Genomic DNA, 21,424 nt, shown 5'->3' with positions numbered 1-21,424 from the left:
CACCATTTTAAATAATTTTTCTGAGAGTATTTTACATCTCTGAAAAAATTATAAAAATTTATTGCTTCTGCTTAAGAACAAACAAAAACCTTAAGTCTAGTTTTATTTTTATTTTATATGTTTATTATTCTCTTTATCATATTTGATATTATACCATTATTGCTTTCAATCCATTATATTATTTAATTCCATTCGCAATTATTTAATTCCTTTTACAACTTTATTTAATAATCTGCTTTTTTTTATTTTTATTATGTTTTGATATTTTTTTTAAAGCTTCTAATAATTTAAGTTGTTTGAGACGCTTGTACCTAACAGTTAAAATTAAGCTGCGAAGCTAATGAGTAGTTTTCGGAAAAAAAGAATTAAAATTAAGAAAAAAAAATATTCAATACAATATTTGGAAAAACGGCTGTGCAATTTTTGTGATAAATAATTTTTATATAAGAAATAAAAGAAAAAAATAAATAAATAAATAAAGTGAAACAATTTGATTTAAATAAATTTAATTATATAATTTTAACATTTTAATTAAAAAAATTTTTAAGCAAGTTTGAAAGCAGAGAAATTTATAATGAAGTAAGAATAAAAATACTAATCATTTTGATTCTGAAATTTTTTATCTAAATAATAGCAAATACAACGTTTAATGTTTCGTATTAATAAATGAAATGTTGTCATTTATATTTCTAAGAAAATTATGAAAAAAATTTACAAAATAAGTGAATCTTTGTATCATAAAGCCAAATTTAATTTAAGTACCCAACAAAATATTCATATGTATATGCCTGTGAATATTCGTATATGTATGACAATATAATTACCTTTTTAGCTATTATGAAGGTACATATATAAGTAGATCGTATTTCTGAATAAAATATTCATACGCATGTAATATGATTTTATAATTATAATAAGATTCTTCGGAAAAATTCTAAACACCATTATGAATATTATACTTCGTAGAGAGCACACGGTCATGATGATACACAGGCGGTAATTAATAAAACAATATAGTTGTATATTCTTATATAATCACGAATAGTTACAACACTGCTATTTATATACTATTATTATAATTGCAATAAATGATACATAACTTTAATAATAACAGTGTAGTACACATTATTTAAAATTAAAGAGAAAAATGCAAATATGTGTGTATGGATGTTTGTACATAATCTTAAATTATACAAAAGAAACTTAATAAAGAAAAACAAAAATAAATAAGTATGCAAATTATATAATTATATAACTTTGCTCAAGGTTTTTAAAGTGAAATAACTAAAATTTCATTACAAATTTTCAATACCTATAAAAATAAAATTAAGCTTACAAATTTCGTAATATTTTGAATTTTTTAAATAATATATTGATAGTAAAAAATTAAAGATGGAGTTGCGTTAATAAATTTAATCAAATAATTGAATTGAAAAAGAAACCCGGAAAAGATTAATAGTTTTTTAAAAATGATATTTCTTATTTATGTTTACATAATATATATGTATTGTGTTATAGCTGTTTCGCAATGAAAATTCATTATCTAACGTACAAAACTGATCCACTTGGCAGAAAATTGTTTAGAATGACATTAAGATTCTTTTTTTTTTTTTAATTCTTAAGTGGTGAAAAACTTAAACGTAATGGAAACCCTCTTTTAAAAATACATATTTATTTTGGAAAACACATATATGTATGTATGTACATACAAATAATTGGTGACTTTTTATGTGATTGATTTTTAGATTAAAAAAAATTTAAAGTTGCCATATAATTTTAATTTAAATTAAAATAAATAGTAGCAATACAATTAATAAATAGTAGCAATTTTTTTGCATATATGTAGGGTAAAAGCATCATTGTCTAGCCTCTCAAGGTGTTTTTTTTTTGAATATTTGTGTTTGTCACATATTCGCGAATCCTAAAAGTTATAGAGTATTTTTTAAATCCTTGTAATTTAATAGTGTTTTAAATTATAAATAAGTTTTGGCGATTTTACTTAAATAATACATACTTTTTTAATAAATATAAAAACAGATATTTTTTCTTATGTTCGGCCTGCTTTTAATGTCAGCCTTTTATTCATCAGTAGACGGTGAATCTATTTTTCCTATCTTTTTTCTCAAGATCAGTTACTTTACCCAACTTAAGTACTTAATTATATCTAGAAATTGGACTCGAAATGTCACCAAATGACATGTCCAAAGCGTAAAATTAATTAATGTTCGGATGCGGTTTTAAACAATATCTACTAAATAGTAATCATTTAGAAGTGTTTCATATGCACACATGTGAAAAATTATAATCTTTAAATGTACATTCGTTTGCATTTATCAATCATGGACAGTTGTGTGTGTCTTATTTTGGAGCTAAATCGAACACAAAAAAAGTTTAATGAAGTTCAATAAAAAAACATTAAAGCATACATGCATTCATTTATTATAACAGCATATGTATGTATTTAAATAATTTGTGTAATGGTCATTGTTAAGTTCACACTATGTAAATGTATATACTCATAGAATATTCAGGGAAAATAACCAAATTGCGGGTTTTGTACATTATTTTTTGGTTTGAAGTTTTTGATGAAATGCAAACTTGCTTCCCAGAAAACGCAAAAGTTTTTTAATTAAAAAAATAGAAAAAAATCGCTTGAACATAAAAATTTAGAAAAAAAAAATCGCATTTTACATTAGAATATGTTCACGTTTAATCGTTTTATTCATATAGTTTATTTTTCTATAGTTTTAGTGTAGAAATATTTTTTAGTGGCCAATAATGCTAATAAATGTCTAATATTAGAAGTTTTTAAATTTAATTTTTGTTTTAACAAACACAAAATCCAAAAACAAATTGTTAACTATTTAATTACTTACTTATTAAAGACAAAACAGTACATCCGCCTTAAATACAAAAATTGAAATCTGTTCATTAGATTATAAGAGTACTGCGCCGTCGTGTGAAGTACGTACTTCATTATATGCGAAATAAGTTTACTGTGTGTATTATATCCGAAGCATATCTCCGAGTAAATAGCTTCACTCTCTGCTTACAGAAACCTAATGCAATATTTTTACACATGTGTCATATAAAAGTGTCATATAAAAGTCCCTACAATCAAAAGGATCTGAAACCAAATTTCTTTTTTTCTAAACTATTCATGTATATTATTATCATGCATTGTAATTATTGTGATATAGAACCGCACACTGTAGAAGCCCTCCGAATTTTTTTATATTGCTTTTTAGCACTTTTCCAAAAAATTTTTGAAAAAAGTGCTTACTAGTTTCACTCTATGGTCTTCCGCTCGTCCGTCCGTGGACATGTATACAAAACTTCTACACCCTTAAAGAGAGAAAGCTGAAATTTAATATGTACATAGACTTATTTCCATAGAAGAAACTTTTTACCTATCTCTCCCCCCCCCCCCCCCCCCCCTCTAGAAGTTACAGCCCCCTAAAACCCTAAAAATGGCATTTTTTAACCATTTATTACAGTGAAACCGTAAGCATTTCTCAAATTTTGCAAACGCAGAAATATAGTGTCCGCCTTCTTCTACTAGGGCATACTACTTATATTTGAACTTTAAAAAAACAAAATTTACCGTTATCTAAAACCCGTTTTTTCCAAATTTTTAATGTCGTTTTTCTTCTAGAGCCTAGATTGTAGGAGCCTGAATTTTAGCAGCTTTTAGATACTAATAAATAGTTTATTTCGTCGGAATAAAATTTTTTCCATTTCCACCCCCTCTCAAGTTATCGCCTCTTGAAAATTGTAAAATTTGAATTTTTCGCGCCTCATATTTCCAAAACCAAGCTTTTTCAAATTTCTATAAACGCACAAAGCTAACGGTGAACTTCATACTATTAAAAAATATAATTATTTTTCTTAACTCACGCAATTAACCCTCAAAATCGAGTATTATGTTGACCCCTCTTTAAATTAATATTTGCTTTATTTCAAAGACTGCATAAATCGTTCATCCTAAATATATGCAATCCTAGAAATAGTTTCGTTTATGAATGAAAATAATTTTAATAGTGTGGTTGGTATACATAGACTGCATTTAAAAACAGTATTTTCACGTGTTGAAGGGAAAAGTATTATAATACAAACCATTGATTTGAACAAACTTTATTAAATGATGAAGTAAAGTTTTTATTATTCTTGTTTTGTTCCCGTATAACAAGCAATATAAGGAAAAATACAGGAAAAATACTGTTTCTTAAACGGCAAGTTGTAGCTGTTATGATTCATCCAAGTACAATGTCGCAAAAAATCGCATGTTCACATCTAACATTAATTACAATATTTTTAGTTTTAAAATATAAAAAAATATAAAAAAATTTTGTAGCTATAAAAAGTTGTTTAAGTTTTCTAAAAATTGTGTGGATAAAAAAATTTTGTCGACAGTGTAGGTTCTTAATTTTTTCTTGGTTTTTTTTTCTTTCTGTTACAGGATCGGGGAATTTGTTTTTTTTTAATTAAGTCAACAGAAGTTGCGGTTGCCAAGATATCAGATCTTCTTTAGAGGAAATTTTCTATGTAAAAATTTTCTATATATAATTTGATTTACATACAAATGTGTATTAAATGTACTTATGCATTTTTATTTTCTAAAGACTTAATTTTTATTTGAATTCTTCTCAATTTCATTTCACAATTTTTGCCACACTCGAAAATAAATAAATATCTAATAAATACTTTTTATAGATGATTTTATTCAGTATAATATTCTCCAAGCACTACCAGGTGCCGCTACCTGAATAAAGTTGTGAGTTATTATTAGTTATGCATGCGATTATCTTATAAAAGTAGGATTTAAATATTGAATTTCGTCGCTACTTAAACCAATTTTACATATTCATTATGAATTTATGAACGTTTTTGGAAAATTTAAAAAAAGATAAACATTAGTTCGTCATTTCTATTCCGACAATTGTTAAACTGCGTTAAAAAAAAGCAATTGTTTTTGCATCACTGATATAGAGTAAAATATCATTTTTCGCTTAAAAATGCCAATATGTAGGTCAAACAATGCCGAAATTAAATTAAAATTGCTAAATTTTTATTTTACAATATACATATTGACATATTTGTTATAAAAATTTAACATACGTGTTAAAATATCAAAAAAAATGTACATTTATGTATGTAAATAAAATTATAAAACAAATGAATGATTGTATGTATGTACGTGCATACACATACAAATAAAATACTGATTATCGTGCCATTTTACAAAATAAAATTTGTTAAATTCTTTTTCATTACCTTGTTATTTTTTCTAATTCTAATAAAATATATATGTACATATTATGTAAGCAAATATAACGAAAATAATTATAACGGTTTTTTTCATAATAATTATCAAAAAGTTCAAAAGGTTGCAATAAAATTAATTGCGGTTTAAAAAACATGATTTTTCATTTGTAAAAAATGAATACATAATTTAAATTATTAAAAATATAAATGTTTTGTGCAGCTAGTAAAAAAGTTATTAATTTGTACATACATTTATACATATGAATATTAAATTTTTAAATAACTTTAATACGTAATAATTATGTAGGCTAGTTATATTACACACAATATTTTTTAAAATAGGAAGTAATCAAAAATAAAACGTTATTGAATTTTCGGTAATTCAGCTAGCGCGTAATTTTTTAAATGTCATCACAGTTTAAGCAGTGTTCAAAATCGGCTGATTCAAATCTTGAGAAAAATTTTATTGCACAGAGAATAAAATGCAATACCTTTGCTCTGTAGGTTTGCCGAGTAAACTCTTAATTTTAGTGTTATATTATTTATTAATTGCATACCAGATAATAAGTAATAACTTATATAGAAAGTTCACTCCCCTTTTTCCATTTACTAAAAAAATTTCACGTTGGAAAATAAAAGTTTTTATTGCATTTTGTTTTTCAATAATTCTCAATTCAATAATTCAATACTCGTAATATTTTTGAACCATTTCTAATTTAAAAAAATTACCTTGTGAAATCTTTACAACATGACATTTTGTTTTTAAAAATTCTGTAATTCCTAGGAAATTTATATACTATCTTGTAGTATATGTACATTTTATAATAGTTTTCATTAGTAATATCGTAATTTCATACTAATTTTATGAAATAACAAAGTTATGTCAAACCAATGGTTTGTAAAGCAGCATTTTTCTCTTCGACAGGCCAGAATTGTGCTTTTAAAAACAGTCAATTACATTATTTAAATCAGTTGCATTCATATACCAAAATATTTCAAAGATTGCATTCATTTAGAATGAGCAGCATATGCAATTTTTGATATAAAACAAAATAAAAAATTTATAGAGGCGTTAACATAATGGTCGAATTATAAACGGGTAATTGCGTAAAATGTTAATTTAGAAAAATAAATAATTATATTTTTTGTTTGCATGAAATTTGTTGTTAGCTTTCTACATTTATAGAAATTTGGAAAAGCTTGCACTTTCGGAAATATATGGTACTGAAAATTCAAATTCTACATATTTCGAGAGCCGATAACTTGAGAAGGGGTGGACGTGGAAAAAAAATTTCTTCTAATGAAATAAACTTTTTATTGGTTTCTAAAAGCTGCTTAAATTTAAGATATAACAACCTATGAGACCTAGAAGAAAAACTATATAAAAAATTCAAAAAAAAACGGATTTCAGATAACAGTTAATTTTAACGGCCATTTTGTTTTTTTAAAAATCTATTATAATATGCCAAGGTAGAAGAAACTTTGCCACTACAAACTTTATATTTTTATGTTGAAAGGTGTAGAAGTTTTGTAAACGAGTCCGCAGATGGACAGAGTGAAGGTAATACATATTTCTTTTCAAATTTTTTTCAAAACTCTTAATGAAAATAGTATTCAATTATTCATTTAAAATTCAATTGTCTTGCTTTGTGCATTCTAAAAAGTTGTTTGAATCTTATTTAGAATTATTGTGGAAAACCAGTTTCCACTAGTTTGTGAATTCTCAAGTATATTAATGTACTATAGTAACATACTGGTATTACTCTATATGTAAAAATTTTAACTGGAATTAAAAAAGACTAAGCTGTACTTAAGATTTCTTAAGTGCTGCTTTCTTAAGATTTAATATATAAGTAATTGAATAACTTTTATTTAAATGCGGTTATCAGTAGTAGTCTCGGCTCATAGTATACATAAAACGAGTGGACAATTAATCTTATCTACTCCAATATGAAAATTATTATTGTTGTTTTTATGTAAATAATTTTGTTTTTATTTTATATTGTAAACTTTTGACAAAAGATATGAAATTTATTAACCTTTTTACTTATGTGAAAATTATTCCGGTAATTTTCTATCCTCAAAAATAATCCCTAAATGAGCGGAAATACTTTATTTATACTCTTATCTACTTTAAATTGATTTTGAATAACTGTTATATTTTTTTTGCGGTCAGCTCTACAGTAATAGTAGGAAAATATGTACTTAGATTCGTATTTCCGATATAGTTTTTGATTATACGAAATATATGAACTTAAGATTTGAAATTTTCTCGGAAGTAAATGGTCGAAATACACTTTTTGCATTTCAACACTTCGCTTTCCACTTTTTCACAGGAAAGTGAAGCAAAGCAAAGTCTTTTTCAGTAGAAAAATTATTCGCAAGTTACTAAGATTTTGAAAAAAATTAAAATTAAAGACAAAAGGACTTTATGATTCATTTTATTTATGAAGAGTAAAGTACCCGCATTTTCATCTGAACTCTGATTTTTATATCTGAATTTTTCAAAGACTATGATTAAGATATGTTCAAATACAAAAAATGTTTTAGAAAAAAATTAAAAATAAATAAATATTAATAAATTTTATTAATAGCAATCCTGTTAATAAAATTCATTAAAATTAATTTATTCAATTAATTTTTTATTTAAAACTAGGCTTAATACTTTAATAAAAATTTATTGATATACATATATGCATGTATCTATATGTATTATCCAAAATAATCTCGCCGCAGAGATTTCCAATTAAAACTAAATATTTCATTTTTGAAAATAAAATACAATTACTCGTAGAGCGTAAAATTAAATTTATTATTACAAGTATTTAAAAGAACATTTATCTTAATGACACAATGCAAAAGATATACATATATATTTTTATATAGGGGCAAAAATATGCATTGTTGTGCGGATATATTCCAGTGTCAAACTTTAAACATTTTGAAACTTAAGCTTTTTTAAACAGCCGATCACTTGTTTTGAAAAAAATACTATACTTGCAAAAAATTGACTTATTTTAACAGGTGCAACACAATATTAAGAGGAAGTTACAATAAAATAATAGTATTGTGTACATAAATACATATACTTATATGTATGAATATGTATACATAAGTGTTTTCTTTTTTAACTATAGCAGTTTCATATTATTAGCATATGTATGCAAACATGTTATTTTATTAAATTTCTATTATTGCGGATCTTATGTAATATTATATTTGCATTGTTATTTCTCTATTTTAATATTGTATACGTATAAGTATATATCGAAATTACGTAGAATAATGAAGTCACACGAAGTTTGCCAAAAGTAAATATGGTAACGTGATATTTTATTTTGACAAGTTAAAATAATAAATTTATGATAGGTTAACGGATTTTATAATAAAAAACCTGATGCATGTCCAAAAATGCAAATTTTGGTTCTCAGTAAATATTCACTTTCTGCAGAAGTCCAATTTTTCTGAAAAGTATTTTAGTTAATTACTAGAACTAATATATGTATATGAATCAAATTTTAAGAAATTATCTGAATTATATTCTTTAAAATAGCCAGAAACATAAAATCAGATGCAAATGTTAGTACCTTATTCCTTTTAGAAGTAAACTTTAATAATAAAAAATAAAAGGCTTTTAAAAGCACGGCTCCGACCGTGGACAAAATCCAAAACCTTAGACCTGATACATTCCTAAAATTGATCGAACCATCAAAAAAAGCTCAAATACACTTTTTCTTCAAAATCAGTTTAGACGAAATTGAAATACAGAAATATAAAATTTGACCGGAAAAAAAATATTAAATTTCATAAAAAAAAATTCAAATATGCAGTTTTCGCCTGAAATTCATACTATACATTTTCTGTGCAATCTGTTTTGACTTGCTACAGTCTTCATCTTCTAAGTGAATGTCATCTACCATTTTAAAAGGAATGTAAATAGCAAAAAATTTCATTCAAGATTACTGCTTTTAATGTCATAAAAATAATTATGTCCACAATTTCCTTGAATTTGTAAACGTATAATGTAAGTTTTTTGAAATATTTGTTAGTATAGTAATGTTATAGTCCACAATCTACAAATTCATAATATATAGGCAAATTTATATATGCAATACGCCAACTGTTTATTAATTTATTTAAGGTTATTTTCATAGATTTAATGAGAAAAATCAAAAATAATGAAATATTTATTTTCATTTACAAAAAAAATTAATGTAAAATTTCAAATTAAAAAAAAAAGACTGTAGGGAACTCTTTGAAAAAATATTTATTCCAATACACTTGCCATTAACTATTCTGCTCTATCTTATTCCAGTAGACACATAAAAATCGCAGATATACTGGGATTAATAAAAATATGATTTGTTTTCAATTGAAAAAGTATTTTATTTAAATCTTTGTAAAATAATATAAAACCGTTTTTAAAATAAATATGAAATTAAATGAAAAATTATTTTGCAAACTTGTTAAATTAATATTTTCTATTGTTAACTATGAGAGCAAAAAATTTTTATTAAGAAAAATAAAAATAAATTGTCAAGGAATTTAAGCAAAAGCGCTGAGATTTTTTTTTAAATAAATTTTACTGGAATCCAATCTCTAAGTGATTTAAATTTATCACCAATCATTTAATATGATATGAAGACACTTTGAAGTAAGATTTAGAAGTGATAAATAGTTCTAAGAGTTGAAATGACATTTTTGGTAAAATTTGTGTATATAAAAATTTTGAAAAGATTATTTTATTATTATCATTAATTAGTAAAACACTTATTTTATTTTATTTAATGAATTTCTCAGAATTTTGAAATTGTGTGGTGTAATGTTGGAGAAAGACTACTAATATAAACTGATTTGATAATAATTGACAAAGTAATTATATTTTATTTTTAAAAATCGTTTAAAAAATTGACTGTATAACACATACCATAACGTATGTAAAGACACAATAAAAATTTTCTAAATATCATTTTTTTCAATTTGAAAAAGTGATAATAAATTCTAAAATTAGAAATTAACAAATAATTAATTTATTATAATAACATTCTATTTAGTAAAATTTTACACCTCATTTTCGAAAAAAAAACAAGATAAAAGTGTAAGTAGTAAAAATTAAAAATTTCCACTCAATTAACCACATAAAACTTTTGGCATACACAAATAATATTTAAAAAATGTGATTTTTAACTTTAAGTTTAGTTTTACTAAGGTAATTATCATAATTTTGTAAATAAATAATTTAAAAATTTCCAAATAACAAAAATTTTCGGCATGCGATATAAATTGAGACGTTTCTTTTTAATAGCATTAGTGGGCTAGAATTGGTATTTCCAATTACATCAAAATGTTACTAAACAAAATTTAAGATGAAAAGGAATTGAGTAGAACAGGTTTTTATAATTTTCCTGTGAACTTTGTTATTATTAATTTAAAATTAACAAAAGCTGAGTAAATATTAATTGTCAATTAATCAAATTTATTAAAATTTTATACAATTGTAGGTACCTTCAAAATTATAGAATTTCTCTAATTGAATATATTCTATTAGCAGTACTTTTTTTACATGAAAAATAGTCGTTTGTGAATTGATTATCATATTATTTTAATGGCACTTGCGGTTACCTATAGATGTATGAAAAGTCATTACTCATACAAAAGTTTCTTTGTATTTTTAATAATAAGAAACGCTACTTTCTGAAATCTACTACTTTAAATTGCCAAATAAAATGACTAATTTTATTATTTAATTTGACTATTTCAAAATTAAATTAGTTCTACAAATAAATTTATTGTCTATCTTCTAAAGCTAATATTTTGTGCTCGCAATTTTGTTATATTTCTGAAACTCTTTATTTTTCGAGACTCCTACGTACTTAAATAAATCAACATTTTAATTAAGTTTTTTGTTTAGTCACTAGAATAAATCAATGTGATTGATGAAAGAATTATTGTCGAAAAAAAGTAGAATAAAGCTCCAAGGAATAAGCACTCAAAACAAAAATTTCAGAGGAATTTACTTCTTTTTTTTATTATTATTTTTACATGTTCAATTGACTATACTTACGTATACCTACTTAAATCGTGGAAATGGGTCGATGAAAATGTTTTACAATCAGTCCATAATAGAATTATAACTAAAAGTTTTTTAAATTAATCTTAAATTACAATTCCACAAAACGTTGCTTTAGATTTCTAAAAATGTAATTTTTTTTACTTAAATGGTGTAGGTGTTGCTAAAATAACTATAGAACTTTGTTTCGACCCAATTTATTCAAGTTTTTATCGTTGTAGTTGTCATTCTTATTTTAGCGTAAGAATTGAATCTTAAAATTTTTTGGAGGAATAACGAAACTATTGATTGAAGATTTTTAAAATACATATTCAAAATTTTGGTTTTGACATTTATTGTATCTGACAACAGGTAAATTTGGTTTAAATATTCAAGCTTTTCTCATTTTCTAATACACCATCAATGTTAACGTCGAAAAGTATTATGCTTAAACAAATGCGGACAAAGGCTTTATAATACCAAAATTTCAAATATGCAATAATATGTACTGATTCAGCAATTCTATGCTTACAATGTATGCTTCAAAACTTCCGGAAATAAACACAATTTTTTATGAGAAAAATTTTGTTTTTATTTCATCAGAATTAGTGCCAAATCAAAAAATTTAATTGAAATGTTACGTTCATTAAAAATGGCTTTGAAGTGTTTTTTATGTGCTTGCTAAACATTTTCAATACGATGTTGGTAAGATGATAAAATATCGATTAAAAATAAATAAAATTATTGAACTTAAATTTTCGCATTACAACGACCTTAAATTTTATTTCCAAAAACGTTGACAAACATATGTATCATATGTGTGCATGTATAAACGTAAATATTATATTTTATACAACATTATGTAAGAGTGCAAAAAGTGACCTTTAATGCCAAAAATAAACTTTAACCAAAATGTAAATTGAAAGTATTCGAAATTTTAAAAAGGGCACTTTCACGTTTAACAAAGTATGGAGTACTCGTCAAGATCTAGTAAAGCTATTATGAAAATTTTTTATATATAAGCATATGTGTGTATGTACATATTATGTATATATGTATATTTACGTTGCTCTTACTAATTTTCGTGGCTTAAATTACAAATAGAATATAAATAGTAAAGCCATTGAAATTGAAAGCATTTTTTGCCAAAAATTAAAATAGTCTGATGTGAAGAGCACATAACTGACCGCATTGTTAAAGTATTATAGAATAATGAAAATGTCCTTTCAACATTTATTTAAAACATTATGAAAAGTCTAAATAACTTTTAATCAACTAAGTAGAGTTTAATTTTTCGGTAACCGATTTTCCTTCAAAATTTTCCAGTTAACTCAAATATTAAATCAGAACTCAAATAATAAATTTTAAGAAATTGCGTCGATTAATTGCTTGGATACGATAAAAATATAATATTGACCCTCAGTAAAAGGTCTGTTTCGAAATCCTGATATTTTCCAAATATTTCTGTGCCCTGATATTTATTGGTTCTTTGATTAATTTGCTAGATTTGGGAAATGGTTCATTATTTCTCTGTATTTGAACAAATATTTGATTGCGATTGTAATAAAAGTTCATCGTTGACGGATGGTTTCCTCATAAAGTTGTTATATCTGATAAATAAATATATACATATAAAGTCATATATATACATATATAAATATGTAGGCTCAGGAAAATCCGCTGCTTTTTAAAAATGTTGATCAAAGCGTCCTATCTTTAAACTACAGTCAGATATAAATTCTACTAAAAGTTGGTTCAGCCGTACTTGAGATACAGGATGCGCGTTCACGGACATTTCTTTAAAAATGGTTTACTTACGCTTCTCTAGCATGAAGAAACACATCCGTCAACAAATCGACATGAGAAATTTGTTTTATTACATACTCCTTTATTTTGTGCAATGCGGTCGTTGAAAGAGAAAAGAAACCAATGATAATAATGTTTTACATTACAATTGCAATGAATGTGTGTGACAAAAACTCAGAATGGCATTTTGTTCATTTTGACATATTGTATATACACAGTTATACATACATATGTATATATTTTGTGTAAATAATATTTAGAAAAATTACTACAACAATACACATTGTAGTTAAAATTCAGTGTTATTACTTCCCCGAATGCATACATAAGTATGTATGTATGTTTCTAATTAAATAGTAGATCAATGTAATCATGTTCTTTTCACTGTAAATCAATTAATACAATTAAGTTAGAAATTAGTTCTACTAATTACATGTAATTCAATCCTACAGTAAACACTCTTCATCAAAAAAATAAATAACATTGGGTACACGCTTTGTAAAAAAGTCACATTTTTTTATGGTTGAACAACTTTTCTACTAAAAACGTAATATGTATGTACATACATGATTTTCCTTAAATTGAATTAGAAATTTAATACGCACTAATTTAATGCATACATACTCACATATATTCATGCATTTATGTAAGCATGTAACTCGTATTTATGAGTATATGTATGTGCAAGTACTTTACTAATTCAATTATTAACTTAAAAGTTTTTTTCAGTGGAATTAAAAGATCACGGTCAACAATAGCTTGTATAACAACTCCAACGGAATTAAACGAATATAATTTGAATTTTTATTTTCTATTTCTAATAATTTTTTTTCGGAATGGTGAAAGGAAAATTATTGTATTATATTTAGGAAATTGCGCTGCTACTTAGAATTTAAAAATATTGAACAATAAAGTTTTACATTCAATTGACGAAATGGATAGGGTTTCCAATTAGATTTTGCGGAAAATTTTTGTTGTATACCAAGAAAAATATTGAAGATTTCATGCTGTAAAATAACATTTTCAGATCTTGACAAAATTTATGTAAAATCAAATTTTTAGATTTATGAACCTTATTTTATGATTAGATTTATGGCGAAGCATCAATTTTACATTTGGTATTGCTATTCTTGGGGAAATCACTTTAATTTTATGTGAGTTAGCGATTAAAACTGTTGAATGGAAGTGACAAGTTCGGTTTAAGAAAACAAAATCAACATTACAAAGAAACTGTTTTCAGGTTGTGATGATGTGGTGACACTTTTGATCAAGATAAGTTCCTATATTTACTTGTTTATTAAAAATAGAGGTGTATACACTTATGAGATCAAAAATCTCCTAATTATATATACAAAGCAAATAATCAGGACAATTTCCGTCCATGATCCTATTAAGAAATTCCACACATAGATAACTCAAAAATTTTGGCTACGTGTCGCAAAGAAGAAGATTCCTTTTTTCAGGAATTGTAACAAATCTTCTCCTATTCGCTGAAAATCTAGTATAAGTATTAAAAACATTAAAAACATTAGTTCTTAACCAAATTCAGAATTACAAAATATCGCTGTACAACTGTGGTGAAACCACTAAATTGACCAATGTAATTTCCGTCGACTAAAGCTTCTAACCTTGAAGCAAAAGGCGAAGACTCTCACTCAAGGCGACTTTAAGAATAGGACCATTCCTACCAATACCTGTGTTTCCGGGTTAAAAGGCCGTTAAAAAATCAGAAGCTTGAAAGAGATAAGAGTATGCAAAGAGGAAACCAACTATTAACCAACAACTCAAAACAAACACACATATTTTGTCTATTGAAAGAACGATAAGAAATTAAAATTACTTACAGTAATAACAAGTAGAATGATTAAATTAAAAAATAGTATGAATAAAAGAAGTTCGAACACAATGCAAACCCAGAACCTAAGTGAAATAAAAAAATCTGATGTGGTCAGCACATAACCGACCGCATTGTGTATTGTCTAGTTAAATGAAAGTGTTACAGAATATTATAAAAACATCTGTTAAATACTTCTTTCCAATTTTTAGGACATTAGTAAGCTTATAGTTAACATACTTAGAAAAATGAAAATTTGGCTCTTAGTAGAGTTTCGCTTTGTATTACCCGAATTCCCTGAAATGCTCGCCAGTTAGTTTCGATAACAACCAGAACTCAAATATCAAATTTCAAGAAATTCCATCAATTTGTTCTGTGGATATGGTGAAAAATGTAAAATCGGCCCGCAAATCAGTTCTCGAGCCCTGATCTTTCCAAAAAAGTTATATGTTCATTGCTTTAATATGAGGAATTCATATATTAAATTTCAATGAAATCGGTTGATTATTTCTCTTTATATACACAAAAATGTATATTTGGCCCGTAGTAAACGTCTAGTTGCCGATGCCTGATTTCTTCCAAAACATACGAATTTTTGCGGACGGGCGAGCTGAGCTTATATATAAAATTTCAAGTAAATCGGTTGAATAGTTTCTTCAAAATGTTCAAAAATGTAAAACAGGCCCGCTAAAAAGTGCAGTTCCCGAGGCCTGATATATACCAAAAGTTGATCGATCCGTGCCATGGTGGAAACAAACTTACATATAAAATTTCATCAAAATCGGTTCAGCCGAACTTGAGATACACGCGTGCACACACAGACCGACAGACCGACAGACCGACAGGTTGCTAAAAATAGTTTATTTACACTTCCCTACTATGGAGAAGTACGTTCCCACCGAAAACTCGATATGCAAAATTTGTTGCCATCACATAACCTACCTATTGTTAACACAATACGGTCGGTAAAAATGAAAAAGGGTGCTACCTATGGTGCATATATCTTCTCTAGAAGAAATGTTTTATCTACTTGTAGGTACCTCTTAAGGTTATAATGACAAAATTACCATTTAAGAACCTTTAGAATCGTTTATAAAGCTATTTTACTTGCTAAGTGATAAGAAAGTGAGTAAAAATCATATATTTGTATAATGTAATGTAATATTTGTACTCGTATTCCCCATTGCATATCTCATTCTTTTTAAAATATATACAAAATTTATTCACATTGTTTGAGACGTTCTCACATTAAGACGAGGCGTTTTCGACAATTTAATAAGAAAAAATGCAAAAATTGAGTTGCAAAAATGAGTAATTATTGTAAAGCAAATATCCATTAGAAAAATGGAAAATTCTGATTTGAAAGTGAACAAAAAGTGAAATAAAATGGCGAGACACACGGTAAGGCTCTAAATCAACCGTTTTCTTCATACTTTCCATGTAGTTGCTAGATATTAATAAATAATTCATTTCGTTTATTGAAAATTTTCGCCTACGTTCACCTCTTTAAAAATTCTGACCACCCAAAATTATTGAAACTTGCATAAAAACAGAAAAAGTAGCAGTAAATTTAATGTCATCAAAAAGTAAAATTAGATATTTTTGTATCACACTTAATTGCGTCAGATGCTTTAGTTTTGATTATTATCCTAAACGTATGCAATTATTATGAAATATTTTATTATCATCGAGAATCATTTTATTTAATTCAAAGATCGTTTTTGAATGTGTTTCCACTTGTTCAAGAAAAATGTACTATTTAAAAAATTAATTCTTTCAAAAATCGTAAATTGAAGGAAGTATAATCTTTTTTATACAATAAAAAAATTGAAAAATTTGTGTTTCTATGCTTTAAAAAATACAGCTGTTATAAAAAAATTGCACTTTTATTAAGCAAATATTGAATATTTATTTTTTTATCCGAGTTTTGTACAGCCACTAGTCTACTATTGAGTTCTAATAAAATTATACTTAAACTGATTAAATCCAAAATTTGTATAAAGTCTAAATTTATTATTTCACTGTAGTTCGTTAGAAATCTCAGTTACAATGTCAATTTAGAAAAATAAAATAAAATTATGTCACGTCTTCTAATAGTTTTTTATATTTTTATTAACAGATTTGGCAAAATAAGTAAAAAAGGAGTAATATTTACTGCTATTGGGATAGTTGTTATAGTAGCAATTGTTGTCGCTCTAGTTTTTGCTTATAAGACAGATTCAATTACAGAACGTGGTGCTGTTGTGTCAAATGGATATGAATGCTCTAAAATTGGAATGTAATTAAATTTTATAAATCTGTAATGTTATTTGATTTTATTTTAATTTTATATTTTTAAATATTTTAGTTCAATTTTATCAAAAGGAGGATCAGCTGCTGATGCTGCCATAGCGACATTGTTTTGTGAAGGAGTTGTTTTACCACAAAGCATGGGCTTAGGTGGAGGATTTGTTGCAACTATTTACACTAAATCAGAATATGAAGTAGAATCTTTAATAGCAAGAGAAGCAGCACCTTTACGATCTCACAAGGATATGTTTGAAAATACAACTGAAATTACAGGTATAAATTTTACCATTTCAATCTTAGTTAATTGATTATTTTTATTATTTTTGATAATATTTTTTTAATAAATTCTTTGTGCTTTCATTTATGTTCGTATATTATAAGCTAATTAGCTTATTCGTAGCTATTATCCAAAAATCAGAATATTATTTACAGTATAAGAATTTTTCGTTATGTATAATGATCTCTAACTTAATGTTGACCAAGTATGACCAAGCAAATGTCTCCGACTTTGGCGTTTATAACCGTGCTGCCGAACAGAAGTTGATCTAAGTCTTAGTATTATAATTATCATTATAATTAACATTATAATAAAACTAATTGCAAAAATTTTGAGACAAAGACATGTTTCAAAATCTTACAATTCATAAAATACGAGAAAAAATATAAAGATTTTCTATCAAGTTATTAATATTTTTATTGAACTAACCTATTTTTGAAAAGTAAAACTTAAATCATCTGCTTTCTACAAAGTTTCCCATGCCATAAGAATACACCTACAATTAATTTTAACCATTCCACTGGCGTGTATGTATATATTACTATAAAATATGGCAAAAGTTTTTTCCTTAAGTCAAATTGAAATCTGCATGCAAATCCATATTTTTTTATTTCAGAATGCATACGTACGTTTGGTAAACTAAAAGCGCTTAATACTTTTTTACACATGTTAATTACATAATATTTATTTTGTCTCTAATTTTAGGTGGCATATCAGTTGCGGTACCAGGCGAATTACGAGGTTATTGGGCTCTTCATAAGGCACACGGAAAATTACCATGGGCCGACTTAATAAAACCTACAATTAATTTAGCACGAACTGGAGTCCGTGTATCAGCATATTTAGCTAAATCATTAGAAAAATACAAAAGTATAATTATGGATGATCGAAATAATTTTCGAGAAATATTTATTAATGAGGCAACAGGTGATGTTTGGAAAGAGGGTGACATTATGAAAAGACTGCGGTTAGCTGATACTTTGGAAGAAATAGCTGAAAAGGGAGAAGGTGCGATATATGGTGGCGAAATTGGTAAAATGTTGGTTGAAGATATCGAAAGTAGAGGTGGAATTATACAAGAAAAAGATTTATTAGACTACAGGTAAGTAAATAACCATGTTCGATATTTTAAATAATCTGAGATAATTCTTGTTTTAAAATATAATTTTCCAGTGTTCGTTGGGAAAAACCTGTAAAAGTAGCTATTGATGAACAGCACACTTTATATACTGTATCAGTACCGGGTAGCGGAATAATTCTTACTTTCATTTTAAATTTAATACAAAGTATGAGAACAGATGATCGTAATGTATTTCATCAAAGAATAGTTGAGGCGTTTAAACATGGTTATGGGCAAAGAACAAAGTTAGGTGACCCTAAATATTCACCAGAAGCGTTGGAAATAATTAAAAACTTGGAAGACCCAGAATTTGTCAAAGAAATTCGTAAAAAAATATTTGACAACAAAACTTTCACAGATTACAGATACTATGGTGCTAATTTCTCAAATGTCGAGGATCACGGTACAGCAAATTTGGCGGTTTTAGCTCCAAATGGTGATGCAGTAGTCGTAACTAGCACCGTTAATACTATGTAAGTTAGCTTAAAAAGCTTTTTGTATTTGCAAAGTTAACCTGTTGTTTTTTTAGATTCGGTGCAAAATTTCGTTCGAGAACAGGTATTATTTTAAATGATGAAATGGATGATTTTTCGGTCCCAGGAAGAGTTAATGGTTTCGGAATTCCACCTTCACCGGCTAATTTTATCGAAAAAGGTAAAATTCCAATGTCTTCAATGTGTCCATCTATTATTCTTGATGAAAGAGGTGATGTACGTCTTTTAATAGGGGCCGCTGGTGGATCTAAGATTACAACAGCCGTAGCCTTGGTAAAAATATTTTAAATATTATTTAATTAAACTGAGTTTTAACTGTTGTAATTCGATTTTAGAGTATAATTAGATATTTTATGTTGAACCAAAACCTTAATGATTCTATCCAAGGAGACAGGCTCCATCATCAATTGGCTCCAAATTTAATACAGTTTGAGACCAATTTCGATAAAGTAATATTAAACATTTTTTTAAATTTAATTATGTGTGTAACTATCATTTTTCTACAGGAAATTTTCAACTTTTTGAATAAAACTATTAATCATGCAGTAGAAATAGTACCGGAAAATATTGGTTTCGCTGCTGTTACTGCTATTGGTAACTTACATAACGAAATGAGCGCTGTTTACGATAGAAGAAGAAAGGGTAGCTTTGAAGTAATGGAAATAAATAAGTCTTCAGAATAGATTTAGTTTAGGAATAAATTTATTTATTTATTTTAAGTACCTATAACAACTACAAAGACAATTTAGTTTTTATGTATGTTTTAATTATATGAATGTATATGTATTATTAAAAACAAACAAAATATAGTTTTGTCCAAAAAGCTGTTTTGGTTCTTTTGTTAGTTTTACGAGGTTATACTGAAAAAAGTTAGAGACCTATAACATTTTATTCTAATTTCTTATGCCAATGTATTGTAGTGGAATAACAATTTAATAGAATTAATTTAATCTACAAGTTATAAATCTATTAAAATTTATTATTTATCTAGTCTGTATTGCAAAGCAAAACAAAATTTTGCTATTAGTTGTAAAGAACCGAATGCTTTGTTTATTTTATTTAACAATGAATTTTATTAAAAATTTAATTTTTAACATTGTTTCTAATAGCCAAAAATTTACTTTTATTTTTATTCTTTCCGTTTTAATTTTAAATAATGAATAAATTAATAAAATGAGGTATGTTTCACATATTATTATGTTTTCTTTCCTTAGAGGAAAGAAAATGTTCAATCAACAGGTCAGCTTGTGATTGATAACTGTACAAAACTATTTATTTGCAAAAACTATACTATTTCCATATACATATATACACTTTCATATATATGTACATATATCCCCTGGAGAATGAAATTTTAAACTATCTGTCACTATCCCAGTCGTAAATGTTTCAAAGTATAATAAATGATTTATTCAAATATCTCTTTTTCGGAAACTAGTAATTCTTCAATAAAGAATTTTTCAGAGATAGTAGCATCTAATTATTATTATAACATTAAATTTATGTTAAAATTTAAATTTAATTTTATTTTGAGTGAGCTATAAACAAAGTTATAAACAAACTTTACCATCGAAGAAGTCAAACAAGTTGTACTTTTAAAAAAAATCTACTACATTATTTAAATTACTTTCATTCATATACAAAAATATTTCAAAGGATTGCATACATTTAGGAAGACACAAAATAAAATTGAAAGTGGCGTTAACATAATGATCAAACTCAGGGGTTATTTTGTTGAGTAAGAAAAGTAATTGTATTTTTTAAAGGCACCGCATTTACCGTTACGTTTCTACATTTATATAAATTTCATCTCATGAATTTCAAAAAGCTTGCGGTTTCGGAAGTAAATGGTACCAAAACTCAAATTTTACAAAATTTCCAGAAACAATAATTTTAGAGAGAAGGTGGAAAAAATTTTCCTCTAACGAAATAAGCTATTTATTAGTATGTAAAAGCTGCTAAAATTTCGACTCCTTCAACCTGTTATATTGAAGGAAAACTGTTAAAAATTTGAAAAAACAGGGTTTAAGATGAATGTAAATTTTAGTAGGCTCTTTTTCTTTTAATATTCATTCTGTGAGGCGTTAGAAGAAGCCAGCTGCAACTTTTTTGCGTTTGCAAAACTTGAAAGATGAACTTTAATTTTAAAGATGCTTATGACTTCTTTAAAATTAATAGTGAAAAATTGACATTTTTCAGTTTTCAAGCGGCCATAACTCGTAGTGAGGGGAGATAGGTAAAAATTCTTTTCCACGGAAATAAGTTTGTTGTAAAGATATACATATTTATA

General features: G+C 26.0%; 1 protein-coding gene across 1 annotated transcript; it reads left to right on the top strand.

The window, feature by feature from the left end:
* The first annotated feature begins 332 nt into the window (after positions 1 to 332).
* Positions 333 to 19,951, top strand: LOC129618802 (glutathione hydrolase 1 proenzyme-like). The gene is made up of 8 exons (XM_055533810.1): positions 333 to 579; positions 17,074 to 17,232; positions 17,302 to 17,516; positions 18,226 to 18,622; positions 18,694 to 19,113; positions 19,170 to 19,407; positions 19,470 to 19,583; positions 19,641 to 19,951. Exons 1-8 carry the CDS (start codon positions 575 to 577, stop codon positions 19,815 to 19,817), a joined length of 1,725 nt encoding a protein of 574 aa, XP_055389785.1. The 5' UTR covers positions 333 to 574; the 3' UTR covers positions 19,818 to 19,951.
* Positions 19,952 to 21,424: the final 1,473 nt, after the last annotated feature.

This window comes from Condylostylus longicornis, unplaced genomic scaffold (genome assembly GCF_029603195.1).
Source record: "Condylostylus longicornis isolate FDR11 unplaced genomic scaffold, ASM2960319v2 ptg000010l, whole genome shotgun sequence".
Taxonomy (NCBI): Eukaryota; Metazoa; Arthropoda; class Insecta; order Diptera; family Dolichopodidae; genus Condylostylus; species Condylostylus longicornis.
This window is presented reverse-complemented; position numbering and strand designations above follow the sequence as displayed.